General features: G+C 43.2%; 1 protein-coding gene and 1 long non-coding RNA gene across 3 annotated transcripts in view; one reads left to right on the top strand and one right to left on the bottom strand.

The window, feature by feature from the left end:
* The window catches only part of LOC138922009 (uncharacterized), a 41686-nt gene extending 21378 nt beyond the window's left edge, over positions 1-20308 (top strand). Inside the window, exon 2 of the long non-coding RNA XR_011435098.1 lies at positions 19848-20308. This is a non-coding gene — a long non-coding RNA (uncharacterized lncRNA). The remainder of the gene's footprint in view (positions 1-19847) is intronic.
* Positions 4985-8388, bottom strand: LOC102147914 (uncharacterized). Of its 2 annotated transcripts, none has more exons than XM_005614388.4 (3): positions 7676-8388; positions 6172-6334; positions 4985-5178 (listed from the first exon to the last, which is right to left on the bottom strand). In XM_005614388.4, the coding sequence occupies exons 1-3, from the start codon at positions 8274-8276 to the stop codon at positions 5166-5168; spliced, it is 777 nt and encodes a 258-aa protein (XP_005614445.4). In that variant the 5' UTR covers positions 8277-8388; the 3' UTR covers positions 4985-5165. The 2 variants fall into 2 exon arrangements, with proteins under 2 accessions (XP_005614445.4, XP_070114786.1); XM_070258685.1 differs by having other exon boundaries at positions 7845-8381.
* Positions 20309-21858: the final 1550 nt, after the last annotated feature.

Below are 21858 nucleotides of genomic sequence, written 5' to 3'. Positions count from 1 at the left end.
GCCTAATAAATGGAAGCTATTTAGGGAAAAAAAATGAAGTTGTAGTTGACCAGAATACAGGATCAGAGGAGAAAGGATAGGGGTTTGAGTATAGAACACCTCCTTTCTGCATTTAGGTAAGGCTGCCTAGGTGTTCTCTAGGTCTCATTAATGCCTCCTTCGTTCATATTCTATCTAAGCACATCGCATATCCTAATGTATTTTGACATTATTTACATATGTGTCTACCTCCCCCACCCCCTAGGATGTGAGCTTCTAAATGACTGGGATCTTAAAGGGTTTTATTTAGCTCTCTCCTGTTTATGTTACCACAACACCCTACTCTCGGTGCCAACATCTGTTTTAGTTTTCTATTGCTGCATGACAAATGCTTTGTCCCATAGGTCGTCTCCCTGAAATGAGGCAGGGCGCTACGCTAGCACACGAACACTGGGAGGCAGGAATCACTGGGATGCACTTGGAGGTTGGCTATCACAGTGCCTATGCTGAACCAGTTGTTGATCATAGTACTGCTCTGAGACCCACGCTGGAGGGACTTGTCATGAGCCCCACATTTTAGAGGCTCCACTCTCAACCTCTTCCAGCCTCACCTCTCTGCAAATGGCTAAGGGCCCAGTGTGTGGGAGCATGGAGATGTGCACACTCAGAACCCACACTGCCTACCCCAAACCATGTTCCATGTATCTGGGGCCCTGAATTTGCTGCCAGGGTAGCCCCAGGCCCCAAGGTAAGCCTACATGCTCCTCTTCATTGGATCTGCTTCTGAGGGTTGAGTAGCACTGCCAATACTATACCTCCAGGACTGGGAGGCGACAAAGTGGTGGTTGCTGTATGAGGGAACAGGGGCCAAGTGGGCTTCGATATCCTTGTATATGCATGTGAGGTCTCCTGAGGTGAGGAATGGAGCTCAGAGTGAGCAGAGAATGCGAGGAGGCTGGATACGGGGCCCTGGAATGTGAACCAGTGGCCTGGGGTGGGGTCATCCCACTCTCCATATTTTCAAAGTAGGAATAAACCTGTTTTTTAATGGAGAAGGAGGTCTGGATGCCAGGAGACACATTGTGACAGTGTTGCAGCTCTTTTTGTGACTTCTTTGGTCTTTGCTCTACGAAAAACTACAATTACAAAAAGAGAAACCATTCTCTAACAAATCTCAGTCTGTTTGTAACAGGGAAGAGAAATCAAATAGGATATTGACAGTTCAGATCTGAGAATTGTCAGAGCAGGAAAATGTTCTTAAGAAAGATTGTGCTGGGGCCAGCCCAGTGGCACAGCACTTCAGTTCACACGTTCCACTTCGGCGGCCCAAGGTTTGCCAGTTCCGATCCCGGGTGTGGACCTGAGCACCACTTGTCAAGCCATGCTGTGGTAGGCGTCCCACATAAAAAGTAGAGGAAGATGGGCACGGATGTTAGCTCAGGGCCAGTCTTCCTCGGGAAAGAGAGGAGGATTGGTGGCAGATGTTAGCTCAGGGCTAATCTTCGTAAAAAAAAAGGATTGTGCTGATCCTAAATGGGCTCCATAGGGGTGCCTCCACAAGCTGATGGCTGGTAACCTCTAGGAGGCCATGTGCACCAGGGAGAAGGGGTCCTGAGTAAGAGGACTTGTGCACGCAATACATGCGGAGAAAGTGAGATGAGTGGCACAGAGGGTGGTTGCGGTCAGCGCTGGGGAGAGGGGCAGGAAGGCTGGTGGTTTTTCTTCAGCCTTGCCCAGGGACGAGGTCCATAGGTCCTATAAAAAGATGGGCTCCAGGATCCAGCTGCAGAGGCCACTTCCAAAGCCAGGGGCAGCGCTGTTTCTGTGCTTTGGTAACAAATGGCGACAGGGAGTGAGGAAGGGGAAGGGGTGATAGGCCAAACATTCAAACTGGACCCCCTGTAACATTTGTAACATTTAAAGGTTTTGGGGCGAAGTTCAATTGGGGGCCTACATGCCATGTATAAAAATGTTTGAAAGGTTTAAATCAACTAATAAACTGTTGAATAAAATATCTCATCTCTAATAACATGAAAAGTTCACCTTCTTAACAACCTGAGAGACTAGGTTCAGATTTAGAATACTGAATGTATTTTAGTAATATATTTTTCTTATTTAGTTTATCGAGAAAATTTAAAAACACACATCTCTCAGTAACAGGTATAAGTCTGGAATGGTTGGTTGGGTGAGGTTCAAGACATACTTTTGGATTCCTGGAGTCCAGGACTGCGCTCTGCTGGGCCTGGTGGAGAAGGAGGTCGCAGGTCCTGGCCAAGTCAAGGGCAGGAGACTATATAAGAGTGTGAATTCCAGAAAGTTGGGATTATGGGAATCAGCCCTTGGTCTGGCTTCCATCCTTAGACTCCTCAAAGTTCTGTTGCAGTGATGTGACGAGAGCGGACCTACCACCTTCAGGCCCCTGGTCCACATCCCAGGCCATAGAGCTCAGACTGCCCCCCTTCTCCATGCACCCTGACGCTCCTCCCTCACCATGAGAGGCTCCACGTGCAAATATGTGGAGAATGTGGCTCCTTGTCCCTTGTTCCCTGCATACAGCCATCACCATTTGGTTCCCTCTCAGTCCTGGGAGTATAACACTGACAGTGCCACTCAACCCGACGAAGCACAGACTCAGTGAAGAGGAGCATGTGGGCCTCTTGGGGCTTGGGACGTGCGGCCCCCTGGGAAGCAAATTCAGGGCTCCAGGTACCTGGAGTATGGTTAGGAGCCGGGGCATGGACTCTGAGTGCGCACAAAGAAAGGCATATGGACAAAGACCCGTGGGTGTCTGTTGTCTAAGGTGAACCTCATAAGATTCTTAAGACCGCATAAGGGCCTTTAATATAACATGTATTAACCATTAACTATAGTTAACAGATTAAGTACAGTAATTCAGAAATGTGCACACACGTACACACACACACATACACGCACACACATAAACACCGCGAGCATGGCATGAACCAAACCCAACCAGGGGCCTTTCAAGTGACACTCCAGGGATGAATTCCTACTTGGACGAATCTTTCATTAAACTACTGTGACAAAAGTCCTTGTGCCTTTTTTTCGTTCTCATCATAAGAAATACTGGGGGCCACTACAAGATAGTACATTTGTAAAGGTCAACACTGGTGACAGAAAAGGGTTGTGGCTACATTACACCAGCTTCATTTCAACGGACCTTTATCAGGCCCCTCCTGAGAAGAAAACACAGCGCTAGGTGCTTTAGGAGAGACAAACAACTAAAGCCCTTTAAGGTCCCAACCATTCGGCAGCTCGCACTCTAGGGAGCGGGGGAGCTACACACATAAATAAGTAACGTTAATGTACTCTAGGGTCTGAGATGTGCTACCCAAGAAAATAGAAAAAAGCATTGCTGCTAACTAGCAAGCACTCCCGCAGCCTCAACTAAATGCGGGAACTAGGCCTTCTACACTCAAATCCCTGGTCTTCTCTTTCTCTGGTCTGGTACAACTTCACTCCTTTTTTCCTTAAACAAGCTGCAGCTATTACGCTCCTTTTCTCCTTTTCCTCCTTTATTTTTTATTAGGAAATATTTCAGACCTACACCAAGGTACGGAGAATACTACGTCCATCCACTCCATCACTCCACTTAAGAAACATAAGATTACGAATAAACTTGAAACCCACTGGGTACCCCTCCCCAGCTGGATTCTCCCTCGCTACACGAGATCTAACCAATGCCCTAAATAAGGACTTTATCATTCTCACACGGAGCTTTCTGCACGCTGCATATGTATGCATCACTTATGTATGCCTCGTACTACAAACATATGTATCTACAGTCACTCTAATGATTCTGCATGTTTTTAAACTTCATATATGCATGGAATCATAATGCTTTCATCCTTCTGGAGCTAGCATTTTCCCTTATCCACTTGTCACTTCCACCACCCAATTTTTGCCCCTTGTTCTAAGTTGAATTGTGTCCCTCCAAAAAGAGGCACTGAAGTCCTAGTCCCTGGAACCTGTAAACGTGACCTCATCTGGAAACAGGGCATTTGTAGGTGTATTCCAGTAAGATAAAGTCATACTGGATCAGGGTGGGCCCCTAATCTGATATGACTAGAGTCCTTAAAAGAGAAGAAATGTAGAAACAGACACACAGAGGAAAACACTACATGAAGATGAAGAAAGAGATTGGGGTCACACATTTACAAGCCAAGGGACGCCAAGGATTGACAGCAACCACCAGAAACTAGGAGAGAGGCCCTGGAATAGACTGTCCCACAGGGTCTCCAGAAAGAACCACTCCTGCTGTCACCTTGATTTCAGACTTCCGGCCTCCAGAACTGTGAGAGAATAAATTTCTGTTGTTTTAAGCCACTGAGTTTGTGGTAATTTGTTATGGCAGCCCCAGGAAACGAACACATCCCTCCAGGAGGTCTTTGTGTGTCAGGCCCCCGAGAATTCTAGTCTCTTCCTCAGTCCACATCTTACCATCCTGTTTAGTTTACCTGCAACAGTATCAAGTCAGTGAATTAAGGCTGGTCCTACTGCAGTGAAGTTCAACGTTTTCTCCCATTGACCTAAACCAGTGGTGCTCAAACTTTAGCGTGTTTCAGAAGAACTGGAGTCCCTGCAAAACCCTGATGGCTAGCGGCCGACCTTCAGCATTTCCAATTCAGTAGGTCGGGAGTGGGGTCCGAGAACTTGCCTTGCTAACAAGTTCCCAGGTGTTAGTGATGCTGCTGGTCCACAGCAGCCCAACAGCACCATCTGGTCTCCCGGCAAGCTAGGTCATCCATCGTTTGCATTCAATAAAACGCACCAGAGGCCAGCCCACCATCTATATCATTACAGGAAGTGATTATAACTTTATATTTTCATTTATTGAGGCTGCAATAAAAGAATTAAAACAGGCTTACGCAATAACTTAAAGAGATTCCTTTCAATCACACTAAGGTGGGCCAAACCAAACAGAAAAGACACAAAGATAGATTTGAATCTGTGGTATTTATGTAAAAAAGAAACCTGCAGCTTATTCATTTCAAACAAGCTTTTATTTTTAACGTGAACGAATGTTGTCATCTATATCCCTCAGATGTCAGGTAAAATCATTGTTGGGTGATGAACTATGAAACAAAACTCGTGTTTTGAGCCCCTGCAAACTAGAATATCCATGAGGAACAAATTCATTTTTTTCTTTCACCATCCGTTTCTTTCTACGCCTTCGGACTGTAGGATGGAATAAGAGGCAATTAACAATTTGTACACCATTAACACGCAACAGTGACTTTTTAAATATGAGTCAACCCTATGTACATCTGTTCTCAACAAGCAGAAAACAAAATGTTTTCTTCTTGTAACCCAGACCCTTGGATATCATGGCCCACATGCCTCAATCATTTGACCACATCAACCTCGTCTCCCTCTTGCCCACCACTATAAATGTGTGATTTTTTTCTTGAGAGGCCACTCTGTGATTTAAATAAGTCTTTCCACTTCAAAAGTCTGGGCTCTTTACACAAATCATAAATCCCTTATACTCCCAGACCTTCCGTTTCCATATCTATAAAATGTGGCGAGGCTGTTATTAGATATCCACAGCTGTGAACATTCAGGAAGAGAGAGGGAGCAGAGGGAGAGGAGAGAGAGAAGGATGGACAGAGGAAATATAAGACTTAATTATCAATTCATTGATAAACAATAGTTTACTATGACTAATTTTCTTTTCTTGTGAATGTCACATGAAACACAAAAATCTAAATTGAACTACTATTTGTGAATTAATCATGAAATGTGGTCTTACTACTCGGAAAGGAGTCACCTTCTCAAAGGCATCATTATTACAAGAGACTACATTTCTGTGGCCAAGGGATGAAGGCACAGCCAGTGCGTGGCCTGGCCACCTTAGCTGCTGCTTCTGGAGACCATCCTCTCAAAAAACACTGGTCTCTAAATGTCCCAGGTCTGATAAATTTACGGCTCTAGTAGTCTTATAGCTACAGGACAAAGGACTGGTGGCTAAGAATGAAGTACATTTCAGAGCATACTGCCTCTAGATTTCCTAGTATACAAGGATATGATTAACATAAAACTGTTCTTTCAAAACTGAATTTCAAAAGGTTTTTCCTATTTACTTTGCAGAAAAACTTCCAAACATAAAGTTGTCAGTAACAGGCATACGTCAGGAACGATTAGTTACTGTTCCAGGCTACACGTTAATACCTGGATTCTCCGGGGCTGCCCTCTGCGCAGTCCATGTCCATTTCGAGTCCTTCTTCTGGTTCTTCACGTTCATCCTCTTCCTCACCTCCCGCTTCCTGGGCCTCCTCCTCAGAGTTGCCATACTTATATTCAGCCACTTCTTTAGCGAAGAATGATACGGACTCTGGGATCACAAGCGGGTGGAAAAAATATTCCAATTTAAAATCAGTATGGACATCCAGATCTCCCGCCTCAGGAGAATCTGGAGAATAGAAATACGTTAAAAACAAGTCTAGCTTCCATCTGCCACCATACAAATGTCCCCCTACACATCTTTTGCATGAAGTAGTCTATGCAGAAGTCGAAATAGCATGATGCACACACAATGGTATCAACCAGTTACCTCAACAAAATATAAATTTAAACAGTAAAATAAAATAACAAGAACAGCTGGGCATGTTCCTCCTGGTTGAAACAACACTTCCGTGGCCCTCCCATTTCTGCTGCGTGAGTTTTTACAGTGACGTTTTTCCCCTCTTCCAGTACATCTCACCCCCCCTGCTGCTGATTCTGGCCCTTGGGAGAAGGAGGGAGCAGGCTCATCTGGTTCTGACAGCATCTGGTGTGTTTTTGTCAGAACTTCACTGGGAAAGATTTGTTTGATTTAAAGACAAATTCTGTGGTGAAGCTCATTAGCTCCTCAACCCCTGCAAAGGGCACCAGGGCCATTTCATCCTTTTCTTGGATCATCTTACCAAGAATCTTCACCTTTTTAAAAGCCATCAAGCAAAAGCGAGGTATACCATTTGTTTGCCCTTTTCCTTCAGGCTCACTGTCCACTTCCTCCCAGCTCCCTCCTGAGCACCTGCTTCCCAGTGACATTCACCTTCTGTGGGCTCATGAATTGCACTGATGATCTCAGATCTCTTATTGAACAGGGCTTCGTAAAAATCGTACTTTTTCTCAAGACTGTACAGGTCTCTACAGAATTGGGTACATTCAGCCAGAAGCGTTTCGAAAAAAATGGACCTGTAGCTTAATCACCTGAGGCAAGCGCTAAGAGTGGCCTGCAAGTGAGCCAGCTGCACCCACGGAGGCTCCGAGAGCCTGAAGATGTGGCCTCCATCCACCACCTCAGTTTCCTAGGGTGCACAGCCCCAGCCTCCCCCAGGACATGGCAGTGTCAGCCAGCACTTCACCCTCCCAGGCCTTGACCTCCACCGGTTCCTCTGCCTTCTGGGATGCAGCCCTGTCTGCGGGTTCCTCCAGCTCCCAGGCGGATGCACCCTCTGCCAGGTACTTGCCGTCCCAGACCTGGGCTCCCGGGATGTGCCACCCTCTCCCTGGTCCTCGGGCTCCTGAGATTGCGGCCTGACCACCACGGAGTCACCGTGGGGCGGGACCAGGATGTCGTCCTTCTCATGGATGCGGTGTAGAAGGGAATGGACCAGAGCCCAGAACAGGGACCACGAGCGCGCCATGGGGAGCTCACAGAAGCCCAAGACAACTTCTGCGGCCTCCTTACCATCCTCCTCTTCCTCTTTGTCCACATGATTCTCATGCTCTTGCTCATCGCTTTCTTCCTGCTCCTCTTCTTCGTCCTCCTCACCCCCCTCCTCTGCCTCTCCCTCCTCCTGCTCGTCCTCCTCCTCCCCAACTGCCTCCTCCTCTCCTGGCACCCCCTCCTCTTCTACCTGCCGTAGATCCCAGTTCTCGATGATGACTTCGGGAATCTCCAGCCAAACCTGTTCCTCCACATGGGCTCGCACTATTGCCTGGAAGTCCCTAGGGTATGCGACTCTGGCCCCCGACTCCGCAGGCTTGTTGGATCCGGGGTCCTGGCCCACCCCACCACGGCCTCTGTTCTGGCCACCGAGGGCTGGGCTTCCCTTCTCTACGGCAGACATGGCGGGAGAGACGCACCACTCCGCCTCAACTGGGGAAAAGCGATTTGGCGGCTTGATAACGGTGGCAAAGATGGCAGCCACCAAGCTAACTATGGCTGCCGAAGCCTGGTGGCAGCAAGGCCTTCTGGGAAGCGGTGGGGACGGCAGGCGGAGAAACACTCTATGACGGTGTGACGGGAGGCGGGGCTTACGAGGGTCAACAAAGGTCCACTTCCCCATTGTGAGCTCTCAGCTCATTTGCTGAAAGGCGAGGATTGACATGCCCGGCGTCCAATGAATTTTCAAGTCCATCAGTTTCTAGAGTTTGGGTCCTTCCTCCGTTTACCTTGAGGCCTTAAGGTCGTGAGTTGCCCTTGGGGCCCACGCATGTCCTGTCCTTTTAATTCTACCGTGGCCAGCAGAACTACAGTATTCCAATATGGAGGCATCCTGCTGCACAGGGTGAATTGCTACCCTGATTTCCAACTGGAGATGGCTCATGCCAATAGAGACAGAATCACAAAAAGGTTACATAGTTCAGATTTCAGCAATAGTAAAAACCTACCATAAGAGAGAGAAAAGAATCTGGATATTTTACCACTATTGAAGCTACTTTGAAAAACAACATGCAGAGTTGAAATGGATGCAGTCACAACAGAGAGTTGAAGAAGTGTTAAAAACAGGAGCCGGAACGCTGCTGAATTCACCTCAAGCCTCCAAAGGATGAATAAAGAAACAGAGATCCTTCTTTTAAAAGACCAAGCTAAGCTTCATAGACATTAAAAAGCAGGCTTCCTAGAGTGATTTCCGAGTCAACAGCCCAAGACTTTTTGTTGCATTCAGCCCCACTCAGCCAAGATCTCAATGTAAACAATTCTGAAAATTTTAAAGAAATCAACAGCTATTTTATACTGATTCCATCTACCACTGTTACTGGGCAAGAAGCACCAAAAGAATTCCTGATGAATCCTCTGCGTTCAGACATACTTCTCCCTATCCCCATAATGTAGCAACAACTCACATCTGTGCGTGGTAGTCAGGGTCAACTTGCCCCACTACTGTATAAACTCCTTTCTTTGTCTGCTGATCCACTGCCACGAGGAGATATATGGACAATAGCATGTTCATGTGAATGCGTGGATATGCCTCTGGTTCGTTATTGTAAGCTAGTTAACATGTGAGTATATTTGCGAGTGTAAGTGCATGTGAATGTATTTTCTTTTATCAATGTTTGAGCTTTATGGTGGATGTAAGCATGTTTGTGTGCAAGTATCTATGTGAGCACGTTCCTGATTATGAAAATGTCAACATTATATTAGTTTCAATGTATGAATGGATAAAGAAAATGTGGTATATATACACAGTGGATTATTATTCAGCCATAAAAAAGGAGGAAACTCTGCCACTTGCAACAACATGGATGGACCTTGCCGGCATTATGCTATGTGAAATAAGTCAGACAGAGAAAGACAAACACTGTATGATCTCATTTACATGTGGAATCTAAACAAACAAACAAAACCCTGAACTCATACATATGAAGAACAGATTGGTGGTTGCCGGGCGGGGGGTGGGGAGGAGTGGTGGGACTGAGGGGTAGGGCGGTGAAATGGGTGAAAGGGGTCAAAAGGCACAAACTTCCAGTTATAAAATAAATAAGTCCTGGGGATGGAATGTACAGCATGGCGACCGCAGTTATTAATACTGTGTTGCATATGTGAAAGTTGCTAAGACAAACATTTTCTTAGGTCTGCTCTCAATAAGACCTTGTAAAAGGCTTTTCCTTACCTTCCGGGTAAGCTGCCTGAAAGGCCCAGATTCTTTGTCTTATCAGCATAATTTCCTGTGCTTCATGTTGATTTATCATGTCTTTCATTATGTAAGAGAACTGAGTCTTCTCACTTCTAAAAGAGATAAGGTTGTTTTCAACCATGTTACCTCTAACATTTACTTTTGAAATCTTTTATTGTCACTCTGGTTAAATGGGTAGCCAAACAGTTTCTTAGTGACCCATAATCCTATTAAGCCAAGCGTTCAAACCTATTGACATTTTTAACAACTCCTGGTATTTTGCCTTCCCCAAATCAAACCCTTAATGAAATCTTCTTGATCTCAAAGTGACTTTGGGATTTCCCAGAGGGCTCCTGGAAAATCACAAAGAGTTTACTCTTTCCCCCTGTAAAGTGAGAGATGTTAAAAATAATTAGGTTTGTCTGATAGGTTGAGTTGCATGGGAAGCATTGTCAGAGAAGAAGAAATGCTTAACTACCTCTAGTTTACATTTGTACGGGTAAAATATTATTAAAATAAATATTTTAGAAATTGTATTAAGTTCCTACAAATGTCAATGCCCTTGCTGTCCATGATATATCCTGGTGCTGCTTTGCCTGATATTAGACACCATCAGCATGATGTCATCCATCATAATTCCAGTTATTATTTTAAAATGTTGTATGCCACAGAAACATCCAAATGTCCTTGTCAATTGCATTATTTTTATAAGGAACTTTCATCACATCTTTTACCATGGCTGTTCTAAGTCTTTTGTCATCCATAGATGGTTGTTTTACTTTGATCTTCCCTGAAAACTCTTGCAGTCAGCTACAGGCCAGAGTACTTGTCTTCCACAAAATGGGACTGTCTTGAAGTCCTATAGAAAGGACCGTACCAGGTACTCTGGGCACAGAACCCCTAATGGCATTTGCTGAAATAACTCTGAGACCATACCGCTGGACTGAGTCCGGATTTCCAGAACTCTATTGGAGAAGCCAATGTGTTCATGAGATGGCTAACCCAACGTCAAACAGAACAAGAACTACACAGGGCTGCGTGAACTGATTAACGAGGATTATGTCTTTTGTTCGGACTGCTGCTTATGTTTTAAGGTTCTATTTTCTGGATATGAAGAACCTCTTTCTCTTCTAACTTCTGCTACCTGAAATTCATAACAGTTTAGTAGATTATACTTTTGTAAACAGAAATGAAATATTGATCTTTTTGCCCCTGCCTGATCACTCCAGAACTTGAATATTCCTATTAAATATTCTTATTTTCATGGGAATATAACATAGGTCCAATAAGAATCTGTCCTCTTTGTAACAGAACATATTTTTAAATATTGATTAGATAACCAAAGCTTTGATTGGAATACCATATTTGAGAATGATGCATATAATCAGATATGACCAGACGGTTTTAAGGGACACTTTATGAAGCCAAGGCTTACAAAGTTCTCTTGGAGAAACGGGCCTGGTACCTGGCTTACAGGTTTGTCAGCCTTACAGGTGAGTAGGAGAGGTCACCTGCTGGCAAACCTAGGAAACAGGATATTTTGGGGACTTCAAGAAGAGAGTAATTCACCCAAGTCTACAGGTATTGCAGGTAAATTCTGGTGGTGAGTTCTTGGCTTGGCTCCCCAGAACTGAGAGGTTTTTAAAAGTCCAATCTGAGATTCCTTATGGAAAGTGCCAGCAAAGCCAACTACAAAAAGGCCTATGTGGTCAATTACCATTCTTGCTGCCCTTATGGAAATAATCAGACCAAATCTAAGGAGACCAAACATTTCATAAACAAGAATCCTCTTTGATTATCTTTGATCAAAAAGGAGGTGACTACTGAGAGAAATTCTATATTTAAATAGAAAATACACCCTTGTGAGGTATCAGATCCTTGTCCTGTTTATTGTCTTTGAGCTGTTTTGCACTTCTCTGTAAACTACATGTTTTGTTACCTACCCATAATTGGACTAGATCCTGCTATCTCACATATTTCATCAGTCCTTACCAAATTCTCAGTTCTTCCAATTTCCTTCAACATCTGGCTGTGACTCCTCAAACTTATGTTTCCAATTTTTCTCCAACCCTTCTGACTTGACGTCACTGAGAACTCAAAGCTGACTGCCCAGATCCTTACTGCAACCCTAGGTTGTCTTGTAACTGGCTTTCCTCGTAGGATCTAAAGAAGCCCTGTGAGCCGAGGCTAGACAACATGATGTAAACTTCACAGGTCCCATCACTTCGGCAGAGCATGCATGGACAACCTTCGTCCCTGGAACTGCTGCTGTACGGGCCACTCAGGAAATTCACCAAACTCCCACATCTTCCATGCTCTACTCCAGGAAATAATCACGATTCTGGATGACCTTACCAAAACCTTTCTGATGTCTACACCACCACCAAAAACATCCACTGCAAACTAGGAAATCCATCAGATCGTCACTGCCATCTTTACTCCGCCATCTCAACACGCTTCAAGCGCAACATCTCGAAATTTTCTCAACTGGCTGTCCTTCTGGACTCAGAAACTCGGTTTAAATAGTCCACTCCAAACATCAATCTTTCCTATTCTTTTCATAGAAATCCCCCTCATTAAATGCCTGATTGCCCATACCATCTAGCAAATATCCTCTACTACTAAGTCTCAACAGATGGTTTAGCTGGTCCTTAATGAACAAGAGGTGACTGAATAAGAAATAGACTTATACTGTTCAGAGGAAAGAAGAATGTCTCTTCTTTCCTTGAACAAGAGGGGGGACTGACAAGAACTCTCTCCCTGACCAAACTTTAGGCTGTTCTGAGCCCTCTTCTTGACTGGGCCTCAAGCTTGACCCTGTCTTCCGCCTGTCAGGCCCAGTTTTAGCAAAACTCCTTCTAAGCCAGTTTAGCAAGAGTCCCCTCAGCCTTCACATCTAACCAAGATTTTCATCCTTCCCTTTGATATCTAATCAAGTTCCAACCCCCTTCCCAGCCTCCTTTGATACCTGTGTTAGTCAGCGTTCTCCAGAGAAAAAGAACGAATAAGACATCTATAGATCTATAGATATCTTATTTATCAATCTCTATAGATCGATATCTGTATCTATCTATATTATAGATATCTATATTAATCTATATAATATATCTAGATGTAGATATATAGATAACTCTATGTAAGATATCTAGATATCTATAATTACATGTATATGTCTTTATATATCTATCATATTGGTTCTGTTTCTCTGTTAGATATAGATATGAGGAGTTTTCTTATAGCAAGTGGCTCATGCAATTATGGAGGCCGGGAAGTCCCATGATCTGCTGTCTGCACGCTGGAGAACCAGGAAAGCCAGTGGTAGAATCCAGTATGAGTCTGAATACTTGAGAACAAGGGGAGTAAGTCCTAGTTTGAGTCCAAAAGCCCAAGAATCAGGCGGCCGATGGAGTAAGTCTCAGTCCAAGTCCAAAGGCCTAAGAACTAGAAGTACCGACGTCTAAGAGCAGGAGAAGATGGATGTCCCAGCTCATTGCAAAGAGCAAATTCGTCCTGCGTTTGCCTTTTTGTTCTATTCAGGCCCTCAGTGGGTTGGATGATGCCCACTTGCATTGGTGAGGGCAATTTTCTTTCCTCAATCTACCAGTTCAATTGCTCATCTCTTCTGGAATCACCTTCACAGACACATCAAGAAATGTTTTACTAGCTATCTGGGCATCCCTTAGTCCAATCAAGTTGACACATAAAATTAACCAACGTAATACCTAACCAAGTTCCTCTTAGTAATTTTCCCTTCACTCACTCCCTCACCCTCCCTGTTGGCCATGAATGCTCACCTGTCTCTGCTGTATTTGGAGTTGAGTTTATTTTCTTTCCCCTATCACAACAGTCTCTGTCCCCTATTGCAACAGCCTTGAATAAAGCTTTCTTGGCCTATTAAACTCCACACCGTGCAACTTTTTTATTGACATGGGTGTTAGCACATTCATGTGAGCGAGAGAATGTATCAGGTTTCTTGCTGTGAGCTAGTTAGTGTGTGCACATATTAATGTGAGACAATGTGAGCAGGGCACTTTAAGTGCTTGAGTGTATTTTCTTCCATGAATGAATGTTTGCCTTTATGGTGGCTGTGAGCATGTTTGTGTACAAGCGTCTATGTGAGCATGTTCCTGATTTTAAGAATGTGCATGTGTAAGTGAAAGTGTGAGTGAGATCATCTGGAAGCATCTGAGTGTATATATTTGAGTCCCTGTGTGAGTGAACATGTGAGTATGGTCATGAGACTGAGTGAATATTTTAGTACGTGTAGGTGACCCAGTGCATGGGTGAACATACGTGTGTTTTTGAATGTGAGTGAATTCATGGGCATATTTGATTGTGTTAAGGGACTGAGTGAATGTGCAAGGATGTGAATGTCTGTGAGCATATCTCTGTGCGACACTGCATGTGTGAGCATGTTGGTGGGTGAGCGTGTTTCCTGAGGTGTAAATTTGTGGACTCTGAATATGTAAGTGTGTTCTGTATGAATAAATCTGTAAGCATGTGAATGCATGTTAGCATATCTGTGAGCAGTGAGGGGGTAAATGTGCTTTTTGGGTGATCTTGTTTATGTGTGAATATATTTGAATAAGGTAATTTGTGTGCATGTGTGTGGGAATGAATGTAATGGTTTTCAAGTAAATGAATGAAATTGTGTGCTTCTCGGTGTGAGCATGTTTGGGTACAATTTCCCACATATGCATGTTACTGTTTGTGACAGTGACATTTTACATGGGTAAGTGAATGTGTGAGTGTGCATATATCAATAAAATGAGTGAAATGAGTGTTTGGAGTGTGAATGAATTTATAAACACATTTGTGCATTTAAGTGAATGTGTGATTATGATGACCTGAGCGAGGTAGGGGCTATGTTGTGTGAATTGTGAGCCATCAAGGGCGAATGTACGTCAGTATGTGTATATGTGTGAGTAAATCTGTCAGTGGCTGTGTCTGGGTGAGTGATTTGTAAGCATGTTAATGTGAGTGAGGGAATGAGCATGTGCATATGTGTGAATTTGCCCATTTGTGAGAGTAAATATATGAACTTGTACATTGGCGAGTATGTTAGGATTTCAATATTAGAGAATTGCTACAGATGTCTGTGTGTCCAAGTGTATCCTTGAATTTGTGGCCATGTGCTCAGGTGTTAGCATCTTTGTGTGAGTGAGTGAATGTTTATCAGGTTCGTTGCCATGAGCTAGTTAACAGGTGAGCATATTTGTGTGAGTGAAATATGAACAAATATATGAATGGAAGTGCGCAGGAGTGTATTTTCTTCCGTGGGTGAATATTTGAGCTTGATGGAGGATGTGAGCATGTTCATACGTGAGTGTCTATGTGAACATGTTCCTGACATTAGAGAGTGTTGAGGTACACGTGCAAGTGAGTGTGTGAGTGGGAGCATCCGAATGTATATATTTGCGTCCCTGTGTGAGTGAATCTACAGTCATGGTCGTGTGACTGAGTGAATGTTTCAGCATGTTTGTGTACAGGAGTGAATGTGCTGGTAGGTAAATGTGAATGTCTGTGTGTCTGTGAATGGGAGTGAATTAGTGGGCAAGCCTGAGTGTTTTGTGAGTGAGTGATTGTGTGAGTGTATGTATGTGAGCACATCTGTCTGGACAATGCCTGTGTGAGCCTGTTCATGGGTTAGAGTGTTCTCTTGGATGCAAATCTGTGTGCTTAAGGTGAAAACTGATGTATGCTCATCTGTAGAAAGAAATCTCTAAGCATGTGAATCACGTTCAGCATATTTGTGTATAGTGGATGGGCAAGTATGTCTTCTTGGGATCTTATTAATATGTGACCATATGGGAATAAGGTAATTCGTGCCCACATGTGTGAGTAAATGTAACGGTGTTTATACAAATGAGTGAACTGGTGTGCTTCGAAGTCAGCGTGAGCACGTATGTGCGTGATTATATATACAATATGTATATATCATAAGAGTGAATATGTGAACATGTACATCTGAGAGTGTGTTACTAGGACAATACTGGAGAGTTGATGTAAATGCTTGTTCACGTTCAAGTGCATCCTTGAATCTGTGACCATGTGCATGGATGTTAGCATGTTTGTGTGAGTAAGTGAATATGTATCAGGTTCCCTGTTTGAGCTAGTTAACGTAGTGTGAGCATATCTGTGTGAGTGAAACATGAGCATGTACATGCAAGGACACATGAGTGTATTTTCTTTTGTGAGTAAACGTTTGGCATCTGAGGTGGATGTGAGCATGTCTGTGTGCATACGGCCATGTGAGCATCTTCTGGCTTTTGATTATGTGAATGACACGTGTGGTGAAGGTGTGAGTGGGAGCCTTTGAGCATCTATATTGGTACCCCAGTGTGAGAGAATTCGTGGGCATGGTTGTGACTTGGATGGAGTGAATGTTTGAGCATGTTTGTGTGAAGGACTGAATGCGTCAGTGTGTGCATGTGAAGGCATATGTGTTTTTGAATGTGAGTGAATTTTTGAGCTTGAGTGTGTGAATATTTGAGCGTGTTCTGGAGTGAGGGAATGCGTGAGTGTCAGCATGTCTGAGTGCCACAGTGTATGTGTAGGACTGTTCACGGACAAGACTGATTTCTCAGGTGTAAATTTGCATGCTTAAAGTGAACATTTATGGGCACTCACCTGTAGACATGAATCTATAAGCATGTGAATGCATGTTACCATATATCTGAGTAGCCAGTAAGTTTGTTTTCCAAGTGATCTTGTTAATGTGTGAATATATTTGAATAAAGTAATTTTGTGAGCATGTGTGTGAGGGAATGTAAGTGTCGTTATGTAATGTAATTGAGTGAATTTGTGAGCTTCTTGGTGACTGTGACCATATTTGTGTACAAGTGAATATAGGAATAAGTTACTGTTTGGGACAATGATAATTTGCATGGGTAAGTGAATGTGTGTGAATAACTGCTATGCATGTATCTGAAGTGGGCGTTAACTTATCACCTTCATGTGTGTGAATGAATATGTAATTAAGCTCATGAGAGTGAGTGAGGTGCAAAAAATTTTTCATTCGTGACTGTTTGACCATTTGGCTGGGAATGGATGTTAGCACGTGTATGCATGTGGGTAAATTTGTCAGTATATGCATTTGCATAGTGAATTGTCAGCGAGTTAATGTGAGTGAGTGAAAGTGTAAGCGTGTGCATATATATGAGCATTTATGTTCTTTAGAGTGAATATGGGAACCTGTACGTGTGTGAGTATGCTGACATAAATGTCTGTGTGTTCAAGTGTATGTTTCAATTTGTGACCTTGTACATGGAGGTTAGCACATTTGTGTGCATTAATGAATGGGCATCAGTTTATCACCGCTACTTAGTTAATGGGTTGAGTGCATTTCTGTGCGAGAAAAATGAACATGAGTGTGAGTACACATGAGGGTATTTTCTTCTGTGAGTAAAAATTTGAGCTTCATGGTAGATGTGAGCACGTTCTTGTGCGAGCATCCATGTGAACATGTTCCTGATTTTCACAATGTTACTGTGCATGTGTAAGTGAATGCGTCAGTGGGAGCATTTGAGTATATATATTTGAGTCCTTGTGTGAATGAATTTGTGGGCATGATCATGTGATTGAGTGAATGGTCAGCATTTAAAATATTTAAGTAAATATTTTTGTTTGTGTAAAAGAGTGAATGGTCAGTGTGAGCGTTTGAATGTGTACGTGTCTATGAATATGTCTATGAAGCGATTTTGTGGGCATATTTCAATGCATAAATGCGTAAACCTCGTTGTTTGAGTGAGTGAATGTGTAAGTTTGTGTATATACGTATGTGTCTGGGCAAGTGTATGTGTGAACCAGCTCGTGGTGTTTCACTGTGAGCAAAATTTTGTGTTTAAGTGAATATTTCTGTGTGCTCGTTGTATGTATGGATGTGAGCATGTGTAGACAGGTGACCATGTTTGTGTGTCATGAGAGTGTAAGGGGTTTCTTTCACTATCTTGTTTATGGGTAAGTATATTTGAGTAAGGTAATGTATGAGTATGTGTGCAAGGGAATGGAAGTGTTTTATGTGGTGTGGAAATTTGTGACTAGTTGGGGGCTATAAGCATGTTTGTGTGCAAGTGAAGCTGTAAGTGTGTTTCTGTTGGAGACAATGATAATTTGCATTTGTAAGTGAATGTGTGATTGTGGGCCTAGAGACCTAATATGCGTAGTATATGGATGAATTTTTCATCATATTCGTGTGGGTGAATGTGTGATAATACTCCTGTGAGTCACTGAATTGCGGGCCTGTTTGTGTGAGAGAATGTGTGTATGTGAGTGTGTATGTATGTGAGTATGTCTACAGGTGTGAGTAATTTGTCGATATATTTATAGGAGTGACTAAATTATATTCATGTTAATGTAGGTCAGTCAATGTGTGACCCTGGGCATATATGTGAGCCTAGACATTTTTGAAGGTGAATATGTGAACTTGTACGTGCATTAGAGTGTGCTAGGGGTAGAATACTTGAGTGGTGAAGTAAATGTTTGAGTTCATGTGTATGCATTAACTTGTGAGCATACGCATGGATGATGGCATGTTCATGTGAGCACATGAATGTGTATTATAGTCACTTTGTGAGCGTATTAATGTTTGTGCATACCGTGTGGGTGAAATGTGAGCCTGTGACTGAATGCATGTGAATTTATTTATGTACTAATGAATGTTTGAACTTTGCGGTGAGCATAAGCACTTTAGTGTGCAAGGGTATATGTGAGCGTGTTCCCAACTGTGAGCATGTTAATGCATGTGCAAAGAGATTGGGTAAATGGGAGTATTAGAGTGTACATATCTGTGTGCCCCTGTGAGAGAATCTGTAATCATGGTCATGTGATTGAGTGAATGTGTCAATTTATTTTTGTGAAGCAGTGTTTATACGAGCATCTCTGAGTGTGCATGTCAGTGAAATTATGAGCATGACATACAAGGCTGAATATGACAGTGGATGGCGGTTCATCTCCCCTAGAACCCACAAGCAGCAGGGGTGATAGAATGCAAACATGAAATATTAAAGCAGCAGATTAAATTTCTAACAGGTAAAAACACCTTGGCTGAGTGGACTAAACTACTGTCCCAGGCATTAATACATTTGAAGCATCAACCAATAGGGCGATTGCCCATTATGCCAGACTAGGGACCCTTACCGCAACACGCCCAATACCATAAAGGTATGGAAGTCACAGGAGACAGCCATTGCTCCAACTCTCACTGTGATTCAAAACCCCATCACACCTGGGGAAGGCATGATCCACTGGAATTTGTAATGGGATGTCCCACCAGGAGGGGTGAGTTACTTAGCACCACTGGGTAAGGGGGAACTACTCAGTCTCCACCGGGAGCCCACTGTCCTGCTGTAAGCTGCACCTATGGAAACACACCATACCTGGAATGGAACATGCACTATTGAAAGAGGGGAAAAAGTGGGAGTCCTAGTCTGGCATATCCCACCCCTAGTCCATCTTCTCATACCTGACAGTGCTGCCTCCCCTGGCTAATGTGCATGGTATGCACAACCAGGTCAAGTTCCTAATGCTGCAGCCCCATTAACATCTAAGGATCAGGCCACAAGTGTAATTCTTATGGAACAAGAAGACCTTCCCATACAAGTTCCTCCTGAATAGCTGTCTTTTCAAACTTGGATTTCTTCTCCTCCAGTGTCCAGTCACAGGATGCGCCCGATGGAAATACCTTTCTACAGTGGGCCCACTCACGTGCCTGGCAAAGGAGTCAATCCAACAGTTGGGTATGGGGACAGCTGTCCCTCTAGCTCATTAGGACAGTCTTAGACATTATTACTGTGCCATTATCCAAACAGAATATTATTTGTTCATTCCTGATGACTCTGTCAATGTATCATCTTTACTAAATCACATGAGGACACAAGTCAATGCCTTGAGTGATCTTACCCCCAGCCTACGGGACTTAATAAGTGGTTCGCATCATGGGGCTCTTGGTGGGAAAAACCATTACTTATGGAGAACCATTATCTTAATCTGTCTTTTCTCTTGCCTATGCTTCTATTACAGCTCTGGCATCTGCCTTCAATGCAGCCTGATCGCCATCTTCATGCCAATAAATCCCCTTGCTAACCGCTCAGGGAACACTGCAGAAGAGAGGGGCGAATAAGATTGTAAGAGCTAGTCATGGAGGACGGAATACAGGAGGAAGTCATCGAGAGGATGTGACTGCTGGTTGACCCCTGCGCTGGACCCAGGCAATTGGAGCCTCCTTCCCCCGCTTGCCCTGTCCTTGGAATGGACCTTCTGCTCACCATTGTCACACTAGGAGCCGTTGCAAGGATGCAGTCCTGAGAAATGAATGTGCTGCTGAGACCATCGGGACTGGATACATGACTGAACCTCATTAAGACCTCTATATAAACTGTTAAGATTCTAGTGGGCGGGAGTGGAGTTCTACTCGTCTTGTGGCTGCCCAAGACAAGCCTTGTATGTATGTTCCCCTGCTTATTAAAATTGCCACCTACCTATCTGGAGTGGCCTGCCTTTTTCTTTGGGCCCTCCTTGCCCTTGGTGTACGGGGGCCAGTTTCAAGCTTCACCCAGGGAACTTCTCAGATTGTGAACCAACAGGCTGAGTGTGTGTAGGTGTGTGAGTAAAATTTTTATCATGTTTGTGTGAGCCAATGAGTGAGCTTTTTATGTGAGTGAGTGAAAGTTTCAGCATGTGTATGTATGTGAGCATAAATGTGACAGTGTATGTGTGAGCCTGTTCATAGTTCAGAGTATTCCATTGTGTGTAATTTTGTGTTTCAGTGAATATTTGTGTGCTCATTGTATGATGAATTTTTGAGCAAGAACACATATGTTAGTATGTTTGTATATAGTGAGTACATAAGTGTTTTCTGGTGTTATCTTAACATACGACCATATTTGTGTAAAGGCATGTATGAGTATATGGGTGTCAGTGAATGTAAGTGTATTTATGTGTTTGAGTGAATCTGTGTGCTTCCTGGTGAGTGTGACTATGTTCGTGTGCAAGTGAATACATGAGCACATTCCTCTTTATGTCAGTGATAATTTGCATGTGTAAGTGAATCTGTGATTGTGCGTATATAAGTCACGATTGTGTTTAGTGTGTGAGTGAATTTTTGCTCGTGTATGTTTCTGAGTGAATGTGTGAGAATGATCATGTGAATGAGTGAGCTATGAGTGTGTTTGTGTGAGTGAGTGCATATATGTGAGCAGGAATATTTGACAGAATAAATAAATGAAACTGAACACATGAGAATAGGTTAGTGTAATGATATTTGAGTGTTGAAGTGTGTGTTTGTATGTATTAAAGTGTATGCCTGAACATCCGGTCACACGAATGGATGTTAGCACGTTTATGTGTTTGAGTGAATATGTATCAGGTTCATTACTGTAAACTCATTAATGTGTGAGTATACTTGCATGAGTGAAATGTGAGCATCTGAATGTAAGTTCATGTGAGTGTATTTTCTTCTGTGAGTGAATGTTTGTACTTTTTGGTGGATGTGATCATGTTTGTGTGTGATTACATGAGCATGATCCTGAATATGTGAGTGTTAATATGTACGTGCAAGTGAATGTGTGACTGGGAGCCTGTGAGCTTATACATTTATGTGCCTGTGTGATTGAATTTGTGGGTATGCTCATGTGACTGAGGGAATGCATGTTTGAGCATGGCTCTATGGAGTGAATTTATTAAAGTGTGTGTGAGGGTGTATCTGGTACGTCTATGTATCGGAGTACATTTGTGAGCATGATCATGTGAGTGAGTGAATGTGTGAGCACGTCTGTGTGAGCAAGCGAGTGTGAATATATACGAGTGTGTCTATATGTATGAGTAATTTGTATGTGAGTAAATTTTAAACATGTTACCATGAGTGGGAGAATATGTGAGCATGTGCATATATGTGAGCGTGTACATTTGTGAGAGTGAATTTGTGAACTTTTGAATGTCTTAGAGTCTATTATGTAACAATATTTGAATGTTGAAGTACATGTTTAGGTGTGTTCAAGTATATGGAATTTGTGAGCATGTGCATAAGCATTAG

This window comes from Equus caballus, chromosome X (genome assembly GCF_041296265.1).
Source record: "Equus caballus isolate H_3958 breed thoroughbred chromosome X, TB-T2T, whole genome shotgun sequence".
In the NCBI taxonomy this organism is placed as follows: domain Eukaryota; kingdom Metazoa; phylum Chordata; class Mammalia; order Perissodactyla; family Equidae; genus Equus; species Equus caballus.
The sequence above is the reverse complement of the archived record's forward strand: the minus strand, read 5'-3'. Positions and strand labels throughout refer to the sequence as shown.